At 41.6% G+C, this 12,437-nt stretch overlaps 1 protein-coding gene across 1 annotated transcript in view; it reads right to left on the bottom strand.

Moving 5' to 3' along the window:
- Positions 1-1,230: 1,230 nt before the first annotated feature.
- LOC109913187 (transmembrane protein 87A-like) overlaps positions 1,231-12,437 on the bottom strand; it is a 64,196-nt gene continuing 52,989 nt past the window's right edge. Inside the window, exons 12-17 of the mRNA XM_048618250.1 lie at positions 11,319-11,422; positions 9,719-9,792; positions 7,733-7,794; positions 5,182-5,234; positions 3,186-3,216; positions 1,231-1,772 (exon numbers count right to left, since the gene is read on the bottom strand). Of these exons, the coding sequence (XP_048474207.1) occupies positions 1,731-1,772; positions 3,186-3,216; positions 5,182-5,234; positions 7,733-7,794; positions 9,719-9,792; positions 11,319-11,422 (366 nt within the window). The 3' untranslated portion in view covers positions 1,231-1,730. The remainder of the gene's footprint in view (positions 1,773-3,185; positions 3,217-5,181; positions 5,235-7,732; positions 7,795-9,718; positions 9,793-11,318; positions 11,423-12,437) is intronic.

Raw genomic sequence — 12,437 nt, 5'->3', positions numbered from 1 at the left:
AGACCTGAAGCTATCCTCACCATGACTCGTACTGGAAAAAACACAGCTTGTTCAAACTCATGCAAAAAACTGATCCTTACAATAACTGAAGGAAAATTTTGCAAATAAATAATCTTTCCACGATAAAGTTACAGAATAAAGTTCTGCTGTTGTTGAGAAGGTTAATGAAGCAACCCTCAATTTAGAACAGTAGGGAGTAAAACAAAGATGAAACTCACTCGAAATATTTTGATAAGTAAATTTAATATAAAAAAAAAGAGTCAGCCTCGACTGAACTATCTCACCCCTCAGTGGCTATCCTGGATAGTGCTGACTGGCTATTTGACCAGGGATGGCCATTGCTTTTAAAGCCAGAGCACACATTCATACACTCGACAGAAGTGACCACACACTGGAATTCCAGGAAAATCTCAACCTGAATGGCACTGCAGAGTTGGAAAATATATCAAAGCACAAATTGACCAGTTGCATTTAGATTTCCAGGGCAGTGGGCAAGGAGTTCCTAAACTACTTTATCAGATTTTTCTGAAGAGCCATCAGAGGGCTCCTTATAGAGTGGGGTGGAGGGGAGTGGTAACAGTGTATAATGAGTTATGTGATCTGCTCCTGTAACATTCAGTTAAAGCCCCCAAGAGCATGGTGTTAAAAAAAAACTACCTGTAGCAACACTATACTGCAATATTTGTTTGCAAGAGTTTCACAGTCACTGCTGTCTGCCATGAACTTCCAACAGGAAAAACTCCCAAAATGGAAAGTCATCATTAATGTATGGATTAATGCATAGTTTGTTACAGATCCTCAGCATCCCGAGGATAAAATAATAAGCAACATCAGTATACATTTCAGAGTTCACAATGACAGTTTCTCTGACATACAACCGAGTGAAACATATACCAGTAAACCTAGAACTCACCTGATGTTGCTGAGACAGGCTGCTTTTGAAGGATAGCAGGATATTAAAACAAGTACATTATGCCGTTAAGGTGCACAAGTGTCCTTTGTAAGGCCACACAAGTTGAACCATTAAGTAATCACGGGCTCAAGTCAGAGTTCAGCTGCTACTTTGGGCAAAAATGCACACTTGCAAGCTGCTCATAAATAAGTTTTCAGTTACAGCTCAGAAGCACCCAACAGTGCGTGGCAAACATTTCAAGAAAGGACGCATGATTGCCAAGTACAGACGATATTCTGTGCCTATTCTTTTTGGCACAGTTGATATTGCTCAAACTATTGGCTTTGTTCCTTTTTATTATTTGTCTTAAATAATGACAAAAAGGCTATTTGCGTATAGACAGGCATGGACGTACCATATCTAAATATTCAGCCTAACCACCTTCACATACAGGTGGTATATGTTTTACAATGCCCAGCTGGTTTCACTGGAATCACAATTACTTTGCTCAGCTTGGTCCGTGATCCTCGCACTCCCATGCAGAGAACACCTTGGCTCCAAAGAATTCTGCTGGTGGCATTTCATAGAATTTAAACCAAGTTTCAGGGGCAATGGAGAGAACATAAAAGCAGTGCTTTAAAAATAGTTTCATAAAACTGATTGGCCGAGTTTCCAAAATGAAAAGTAATGTTTTTATGCCATTTCAGAAAGTCACAACACCAAGAACATTTCAGATGTTTCTTCATTTTCTTTTAAATAAAAGAGATCCAAAAGTTAAATCTGCTGCAGAAGAAGATGTGGATTTCAAAATTAAAGCTTTGCCTGTAACAATCACCAATTATTCCATTTTGGAGATTTCGAACTTGGTCGTCATTATTTCCTGAAACAGGACAAAACAAAAAAATTGAATGAGTCACAAGAATTAACAATGCAAATGTTTAATAGCTACTGCGGAATCAACTTGCACTTCATCCAAAATCCAAACTATTCAAAAGATAGTGGAATTTTAAGTGCAAATCAAGTTTCCTTATTTTCTGTCCCGTGAGCCCATTCTCAAATGGAGCACACCTAGAAATCAAGATAATCACCACTGGGCCCTTCCGCCAACTGCAGTCATGCACAAGCTTCCTAGGCGTAGCTAAAAACTAAGCTCCTTTCTTTTGAGCAACGATACCAATAGGAACATTTTAAAAGATATGAAATGTCACGTTCCAATACAAATCTGTACTCGACATAAATATTTCTGTATATCTTTACAACCATTTTTGCTCATTTAAGATTTCATTATTGACAGATACATGACTGAACCAGTGATTTAATAAACCCAGGTGTATCAATCAAACTGCACCAAATTACGAATTCAAATATAATCAAGGATTTTTTTTTCCCTCAGGTCAAAATTGAACAGAAAGAAACCAATCTTTTCAGTGCTGCCCAATTACATTGTTTGCAACGGTTTTTGCGGTTACATAGAACATAGAACATTACAGTGCAGTACAGGCCCTTCGGCCCTCGATGTTGCGCCGACCTGTGAAACCAATCTGAAGCCCATCTAACCTAAACTATTCCATTATCATCCATATGTTTATCCAATGACCATTTAAATGCCCTTAAAGTTGGCGAGTCTACTACTTTTGCAGGCAGGGCATTCCATGCCCTTGTTGGCAAAACAAACTTCGATCAAACAGGGGAAAAAAGCACACCTATTGAAATAAATGCAATCTGCAGCCAGATTGCTAATTGTGTAAAACTTAAAATGCTTTTGTCCCACATTGCACCCATTTAAGGGATTACCCAAATTCCTGGCTACACGTTGCTACTTCAGGTGAAAGATGAGACACGGAGAGAAACCAACCATCTGCAATCTGTTCTCACTGCAGAGAGGCTCTAATGCTGTAGTTTGTCCCAGGAATGGTAGTAGTTCATGGCTGGTTATCCACAGCTGTGGAATTCTAGCAATACCACTCCTATCCATACTCCAGTTAAGACCCACCAACTCTACCCTGGTTAGAAAGTAGGCCATGAGGCTGGTGGTTCTGTTGGGCTCAGTCACATTCAGTTGTTAGCAACCAGACCATTGGGCACTTTAGTGTTGAGGCATTTGCAGAGTGGTTAATTTGGAACAGTTAAAGCTAACTGTTCTGAGCCAACTCAGTTCTGAAGAGTCATCACTAAATCCAAAACATTAACTCTGATTTCTGTTCACAGATGCTGCGATCTGCAGAGCATTTCCAGCAATCTGTTTTTGTTACAGTTAAAGGTAAAGCAGGCAAACCACAAAGTGGTATTTTACCTCATCTGAATCCAGCAGGGTCGGCAATGCACTGGAAGATAAAAAGAGGAAGGAAATGAAGATGCAAAGTTAAGAAAAAAAAAAAATCATCTCTGCTCAGCAATCATCAATAGGTGGCAAAGTAGGACACAATCAGGGTACAACCCAATGAGTTCCAAGGGACATACTAAAGCACACATGTCCCCCGCCCCTCTCTCCACCACAAACACCCTGGGCTCCCACCACCCTGCACTGCACTGTGCCCCCCCAAACTCCTACCACACCGCCTCTCCCCAACTTGTTTGCTCCAACCCCCACCCCCAGTCTCTCTCTACCCCTGGGTCTGCAAGGTTTGAACCTTTCATTCCAGTGGATACTGGGATGCATTTTCACTCCACCCTGTCTGAAGCTGGCCCAGGCAGACACTGTTGCTACCAATGCTGCTCCTTATGGCTGCCCAAAACACACTGTCAGCTCAGGCTCCCAGTGAGTGCTAAAGGATCAATCACTGGCAAATGCAGGGAGCAAACAGCCTGTAATTGGAGAAGGAACTCGAAAGCAGTATACAATCTACTTTCTTGAAGTCTCTGGAGCCAGATACACGGTCTGTGTGTGCCACATTCTGGCCCGCAAGTCTCAGTTGTTCAGAGAAATAACAGAGTAAACAATCTCTTGTTAAAGTGCAGAACTCTTTCATTCATCTTCATGGAAATTTGGTCTAAATATATAATGTCAGTAACCCTAGGGAGTTTCAACATAAATAAAATCCAGCACTTCAGATGATGTTGTAAAGATAAAAGCACAGTAGAGCATCATGACAAACGCACTAAATGGCCAGACTGGACAGGCTACTTGACTGGTTGGCATCACAGTGGAGTCGAATCCTGCTCACATATGCATCTTCCAGACAGCAATCTGGATTAGAACTCTGTTTATTTTTGTTCTCCGCATCCAAGGATACGAGATCAATGTCAGTATCTCAATAACGTTGGAGATCAGATAGCTGTACATAAATGGGCATTACAGACTTCTCGTCCATACAGCTTAAATCTGTACAGGTTGGAACCAATGTGCACGCAATGCTGTGACAGGCACTGTTCAATCTGCATGGTTAGTTTAAAATGAGTACAGTACTATCGAGCCAAACAGAAGTGTAAATTTAAAAGTCAGGTGAAGAAATAGCAATTAAAAACCATTCTTTGGCTTCAGACTCCTTGTAGCTGGGCCACAGTGTTGCACCTGCAATATGAATGAGTAAAAACAACGCATTTATATTGCGCCTTTCATGATCTCAGGAAGTCGGAAAGTACTTCCTAGCTAATTAATCACTTTTCCAAGTGCAATCACAATTGTAATATTGGGAACCACAACACACAATCTTAGCTCCAACAATCAGCAATGATTTTGGTTGGGAAATAATTATTGGCTAAGAGAGCAGGCAGAACTCCCACAGTGGCAAACAGGGCCTTGGTTTAACATCTCATCTTTAAGACTGCACCTCCCACAATTCTCCCTCTGCGTGTTTGTGCGGCAGTCTTGATTTTTTTTTTATTCCCCTTTATTCTTCCAAGGATTGAAGGATTTGGTAGTTGATGCCTATCCTTGAACAGGTTAGGCTATTTTCAGAGAGCAGTTAAGAGTCAAAAACATTGCTGTCGGTCTGAAGTCACATGTAGCTCAGACCAAGTAAGGATAGATTTTCTTCCCTAAAGGACATTAGTAAAACCAGACAGATTTCTACAAAAATTATCAGTGGTTAAAGAGTTGACATTAGCTTTTTAACAGCTAGTTTTTAATTCCAGATTTTACTGAATTCAAATTTCACCTGCTATGGTGGCATTCAAACATGTTTACAGAACATTCTGATGAAACTAAGCAGTTCTAAAGAGTAATACTGGACTCAATAGATTAACTGCAGAAAGATGGGTAACACAAACTGCAAAACACCAAAAGTGGGACTGTTAGGGAAGGGTGGGTGTGGGGATAACAGCTTCCAGTTTAGCTTCAAGAGACTTACACATCAGTTAGTGAGGCTGGGATGTTCTCTTCAACCCATTTGAGGTCTTCATCCTGCAAAACATTCATTTAACAGCACACGGGTCAGTGACCTTTACCTTCCAGTTCTCAGCAATGACATTGGTTTCAGTACAAAGAAGAAAAGGTCTTCTAGCTCAGCTAGCATGTTCTACGCAGCTATGATGTTTTACATATACATTCCCTATACCATGTGTCTTCCTAAGTCAGGCAATCAAGAGAAAAACCCAAGAAATTCCTCTCCAACTCCTTTTGGTGATCAAAACCAATCCAAGACATCATTTGTCCTTGATAGTCCAAAAACAGAAATTGTTGGACTCTTCAGAACACTTCACTGAATCCAAAACTTAAACTCTGCTTGCTCCCCGGATAGCATCGTGCAGCACAGAAATAAACTCTGTCCAACTCGTGTATGATGGCCAGAATATCCTAAGTTAATCTAGTTCCATTGCCAGCATTTGGCACATAACCCTCTAAACCCTTCCCTATTCATATTACCATTCAGACCTTTTAAATGTTGTAATTGTACCAGCTTCCACCACAGCTCATTTTGTACGCGCACCACCCTGTGCATGAAAAAGTCACCCCTTAGATTTAAAAAGGGCCTTTCTCCTCTCACCTTAAACTTGTGCCCACTAGTTTTGGATCCCTTACTTTGGGAAAAAGACTTTGGCTATTCACCCTATCCATGCCTGTCATAATTTTATAAGCCTCTCTAAGGTCACCCCTCAAACTCCAATGCTCCAGAAAAAATAGCCCCAGCCTGTTCTGCCCCTCTCTACAGCTTAAACCTTCCGATCCTGGCAATATGTTCATAAATCTTTTCTGCATCCTTTCATTTTAACAACCTCTTTTCTACAGTAGGGAGACCAGAGCAGAATGCAGTATTCTGAAAACAGCCTACCTAATGCCCTGTGCAGCCACAACATGGCATCAACTCCTATACTCAATGCACTGACCAATAAAGACAAGCGTATCAAATGCTTTCTTCATTACCCTGTCTACCTGCGACTCCACCTCCGAGGAACTATGAATCTGCAACCCAAGGTCTTTTTGTTCGACAATACTCCCCATGACTCTACCATTACGTGTCCAAGTCCTGCCCTGGTTTGCCCTGTCAAAATGCAACACCTCACTTATCTAAATTAAACTCCATCTGCCATCCGTTGGCCCATCTGATCAAGGTCCCATTGTACTCAGATAACCTTCTTCACTGTCCATTACACCACCAGTTTTGGTGTCATCTGCAAACTTACTAACTATTCTTCCTATATTCACTCCAAATCCTTTATATAAATGGCAAAACGCAGTGGGCCCAGCACTGATCCTGGAGGCATACCTCTGTCACAGACCTCCAGTCTGAAAAACAACCTTCTACCACCATGCACTGTCTTCTACCTTCAAGCCAATTTTGTATCCAAACAGTTCTCCCTGGATTCCTTGTAATCTAACCTTGCTAACTAGTCTACCATGCGGATCCTTGTTGAAATCCTTGCTGAAGTATGTTGCCAGAACTGCCGAGTTTCTTCCAGATTTCCAGCATCTGCAGTTCTTTGGATTATCATGTAGAATAAAACAATGTTGTGTTTTAAAGTGGAGAATGAACTGGAAGTTACTTTCCATCTGATACACATTTCTCTGTAGATCCTAATCTCTGAAGTGTAGCACGGAATGACACCAAGATCCACAGTAAAAATGTATCCAGAAGAACAAATAGGCCAAATTGAATAGATTGTTTGCTTCCCCATGCTATTTATGACTCCCTGGCTTCAGGAGGGTGGCACTGTTTATAAGCAGGCTAGCCTAATGAGCACTGAATCATCATTTTCAATCTTGCAAAAGTAACAGTGCCTTCTGAAAGTTCAGGAATGACTGTACCAGCGTAACCACAGAGCCTATTTACACCAAGACAGATTTGAATTATAGAAGTGGAAAAGCTGGATTAGTAATGGCATATTGCCCCAAATGGGGTCAAGTGTTTGATGCTGGAGAAGGAACAGATGAGACTGGTTTCAGTTCTGCATGTTAAAAGCGTTATAAGCATTACAGGAAGATTTTGGCTGAACACTACTTTCTAGGAAATCTTAAGAATGGCAGTGTTTAAGATAGCACTTAAAGAACATTTATTTTTAATCCCACATTTCACGATGCATTATTAAGGTAAAAGAGGAAGTCTTGCCCCCAGTTGGCAGAATATCAGGGGCACACTCGCTGTTTTGCATGTACTGAAGGTGCGCAGATTGAGCACAGAAAGGAATCATTTTGGAACATGAAGCCTACACAGGCTGTTCGACACATGCACCTATTCAACACAATACTGTTGTCACCAATCCACTCAGAACACTGGTCTCAACATTTCATGCAGCTTAAATGGACTAATAATGTATTTTTCCCTTCAATTAGAAGCAGTGTTAAAGTCTTAAGATATCATTAGTTTATACATTGGTGGCTGTGAGGAAAGCACCAACAGCGAAGGCTGAGATGATAAAGCAAAAGTTTATTGCACTGGGCAGCAGCAATGAAAGCTCACTCACCGTTTTGTTGGGTTTGACTGTGCCATTAGATTCCGATTTTATGGGTCTTATCTTCATTCCCTCTGAAGACAGAAGAAATAATTAAACCATTAATGGCTCCAGAGAATTGAAGATGCAGTGAACACAGAATAAAATGTTGTATGCAATGCAGAAACCGTAGTCAACAGCTTAAATTTATAAAGTGTTGTCCCTCTTGGATAGGCCAGCAGTCACGAGCAAATTATTTCAAATATGTAATTACTTAGTAGTATCATTCGTCAGTGGCAGCACAACCAGCGAGGGCTTTTTTTGTTGGGCATGTATTCCCTGGACACACCACAACTGTGAATACACTGATTCTACAGGTTCCCCAAGGCACATAAACTGGGGATCCCCCCTCAGACCCATTGTCTCACTGCCAGGTACATCAAAGAACTACAACAGAAATTGAAATGCTTAGTGGAAGACACTACCCACCCCATCCACTCATCCCAACAATTCCTCAACATGAAGGACACCAGGATAGATAAGGACGAGATGATGATAATCCTTTGACATAACAACACTATTTACGTCCATAAACATTGGTCTAGCCAAAGAAACAATTTCCACACTGCTAGACGAATCAAGGAAGCAGACAACCCAGGACACCAACCTCAATAAAAAAGGACACCACTACAAAATCACCAGATTTGTGCCTCACAACCCTCTTTACCTTCAATGACGACATATACAAACAAATCAATGGAACACCAATGGGATTCCCAATATCAGGGCTGATCGCAGAACCAGTAGTGCAAAGTTTAGAACGGACAGCACTCCCCACTATCCAACCCAAACTTTGGCTGATACGTAGATGACACCTTTGATTATTAAACGCACCAAACTGGAAGAAACTGACACAAATAACATACTTACCAGGATAAAATTCACAAGAGAGAACAATCACCAACTACCCTTCCTGGACATAACAGCAGAACGCAAAAACAACAGGAAATTCCGCCAGATTAGCATATATAGAAGACCACACATATGGACCAAATACCCAATTACACTCGCAACCACCCAACACCCACAAAGAGCTGCATCAGGACTATTTAAACTAGCCACAAAACATTGCAGCAACTTGGAACTACACAAAGCAGAACAGGAACACTTGTATAGAGTCTTCAAAAGAAATGGATACCCGAAAAGCACAATCCGCCGTTACCTCCGAGACAGAACACAACAGGACGACACAACATGACCAGAATCGCTACCATACATCAAGGACATTTCAGAAATGACCACAGGACTACTCAGGCCCCTGGGTATCAGAGTAGCCCACAAACCGACAACCACTCTACGACACTTACTGACAATCATAAAGAATCCCATACCCAAAACTGCCAGAATTGGGCTAATATACAAAATACCGTGCAAGACCTGTGAGAAACACTACATAGGCCAAACCGGAAGAAAATTGACCAAACGGACACATGAACACCAACTAGCCACCAAGAGACTCGACCAATTCTCACTTCTCTCACTATGTATGGACAACAAGAAACACAAATTCGACTGGGACAATACGTCGATAATCGCATAAGCCAAACAGACACACCAGGGAATTCCTGGAGGCCTGGTATTCCAACCGGAACGACATCAGCAAACACATTGAATTAGACCCCGTGTACAAACCACTGAGAAACAAAACCGGAAGTAATACCAACCACCCCAGCAAATCGAAGCACATAAATAACAGCGCACCAATGCTTCACCGGAGGCACGCTGACAATGTTACCTAGCAGGGTGACGAAACGTTTGCAATCAAACCCACTGGCTTGGCGAGTACGTCTACAACCTCATTTATATAGCATCTTTCACGACCCCGCAATATCACAATTCCCAACTCTACAAAAGAAACTACATCAATTACAGCATTGGTTATTGGTGCTGAGACATCAAGGCCATGAAAGGAAAGCGAATAACTGGAAATGTCTTAACATATTAAACAGCCAAACTCACCAAAAGCCTCACTGATCAACTGCTCCTCTTCCTCTTCATCATCAACTTCATCTACCAATGGAGAATAAGCATATCTGCAATGCAGTAAAGGATAGCAGTTATTTTACATTGCATTGCACAGAACCGAAATACTGTAGCAACCCCTTGGCAATACCACCGAAGTCAGTAACTTCATACAAACAGAAAATCATGGCATGGAAGATTGGATTCAGAATACCTGCACCAGCTCACAGAAACTGCAAACCAATTAGTCCTACTCCCCCGTTCTCTCCCAAGAGCCCTGCAAAATGATTTCTTTCCAGGCGTTTATCCAAATACCTTCAGAGAGTTATCACTTAATCTGCTTCCATCACACTTCCAAGCAGCATATTCTGGACCATATCTCATTCCACTGACTACCTTTTCCAGACTTTTTCCCTTAAATCTGTACTCTGGTTAGACCCTTGTCAGTGGAATCAGTTTCAGTTTGATTTCACTCTCTAAATCTCTCAACATTTCAAACCTCTCCATTAAATCTCCATGTAAACTTTGTGGTTTTAAGGATTATCCCACCAGTTCTTCTCTCCAGTTAACTGAATCCCTTAGCCTAGTAACATTCTGGCAATCCTACTGTGCAAACACTGGTCAGAGCATTAAGGATAAGAGTTGCGACGTCTTGATGCAGCTGTATAAGACATTGCTAAGGCCACATTTGGAGTACTGCATGCAGTTCTGGTCACCCTATTATAGAAAGGATATTATTCAACTAGGGAAAAAAAAAAAGTGCAGAAGGGATTTACCGGGATGCTGCCTGGACTGGATGGTTTGAGTTATAAAAGGAAAGGCTGGGACTTTTCCCCTTGGAGTATAGGAAACTGAGGGGATACCCTGTAGAGGTCTATAAAATCATGAGAGGCATAAGGTAGATAGCCAACAGCTTTTCCCCAGGGTATGGGAATCTGAAACTAGAGGGCATAGGTTTAAGATGAGGGAGAGAGATATAAAACGGCCCAGAGGGCAATTTTTTTTCCACACAGAGGATGGGGAGTGTCTGGAACAGGCTGTCAGAGGTAGTGGTGAAGGAGAGTACAGTTTTGACATATAAGAAACATTTGGACAGGTATGGAGGGATATGGACCAAACACAGGCAAATGGGACTAGTTTAATTGCAAAAACTGGGTGGCCTGGACAAGTTGGGCTGAAGAGCCTGGTTCCATGCTGTGAATTTCCATGACTTTATGAAGTGCATTATGCACTGAAAAAGACCGTTTAAAATTTTGGCTGGATGCATTTGATAGAGTCAGTTCAAATAGTGATTGAAGTCTTCATACAGTTTGCAGTTAAACTGTAAAGAAACTCTAATCTGTGCAGGTTTAGATTCTATTCTTCCAATCTAAAGTTTTCCGGCACATGGCTGAATGCTTAGGCCAACAGTGGAGGTGGATGCAAATCGGGGGAGAAGAGAGTAAGTTCAGTGTCGCACAAGATTTTAAAACCTCACATTAAACAGTATCAATATTTGTGGTTTTTGCTACCTCCACCTCCACCTCCACCTCCGCAAAGTACTGATACTCAACATGCCAGTGACAAGACCCTGAACAACAGATAACAGGAAACCTACCTCTGGTTATTTGCAGATGGCCTCCATAAGAACATTATGACAAGCAGCAAAATGGAGAAAAGAAACCGCCAGAATGCATCCTCTATCCACAGCTCCCTCCAATCCTGGTCCAAAATAAATAAAGACTCCTTTATGTACTGCACTGCAAGATTCAAAGAAGTCATGGCAAACACCTGGCAAATGCAATGGGCATTCTGCCTCCAGTGCTACATGCAAACAGATGCATGACCAATTAATTTATTTTAATATTTACTGAGATAAGACCCTCGAAGCCTTTTGTCGTGCACTCATCAGGACATTGAGCAAGAATACCAAAGATGTATCAACTCGGTAAATCTGTGAACTCTGGTAGATAAATCGCCATGAAGAATGCACCAGTCAATTATAACAATTTTAAACCAAGCACAACAACTCTAACTGGCTAAGGCAAATTTGCCTGCCCTCCAACTTGCTCATTGGATAACACTATAAGATTATGGGATGCTGATTGTGCCTCTGAAGTTTAGAACATAGATCACAGAATCATAGAATCCCTACAGTGTGGAAGCAGGCCCTTCGGTCCAACAAGTCCACACCGACTTAGCTCACTTTATTCTGCTGCAATACTTATCGTACAGTAAGAACCATCCATCTTTTCATTTTGCACTATCAGGGCAATTTGCAAGAATACCAGCGAAAGAGAAAGCCAACATTCACACTTCATGAGAACAGTGTTACTTAGTTGGCAAGTGGACTACCATAAGAATGCATCAATTAATGAACGTTGACTGTTAACTGCCAGGTTTCGTTTAGACTTCAAAGCAGGCAATTCGACTCTTGACTGATTAGGACACTACCCTGAAAAATAAACTAGCAAATGCCTGTTACCCATTTTGTGGAGCTGAAACAGGAAGAATGTGTGCATGTTCCTTCTGTGCATTAATTTATGGAGCTTCCAGGTCATGCTAGCGTGCCATGCTGCAAGGCCAAGTGACAGTCCAAAACTGATTGTGCAAAGAATTCTGCTGGCACTCAAGGTTATTTAACAAGTGAATCAGAGATAGTAGGAACTGCAGATGCTGGAGAATCCGAGACAACAAGGTGCAGAGCTGGATGAACACAGCAGGCCAAGCAGCATAT

This window comes from Rhincodon typus, chromosome 39, assembly GCF_021869965.1.
Source record: "Rhincodon typus isolate 14 chromosome 39, sRhiTyp1.1, whole genome shotgun sequence".
NCBI classification, from domain to species: Eukaryota; Metazoa; Chordata; class Chondrichthyes; order Orectolobiformes; family Rhincodontidae; genus Rhincodon; species Rhincodon typus.
This window is presented reverse-complemented; position numbering and strand designations above follow the sequence as displayed.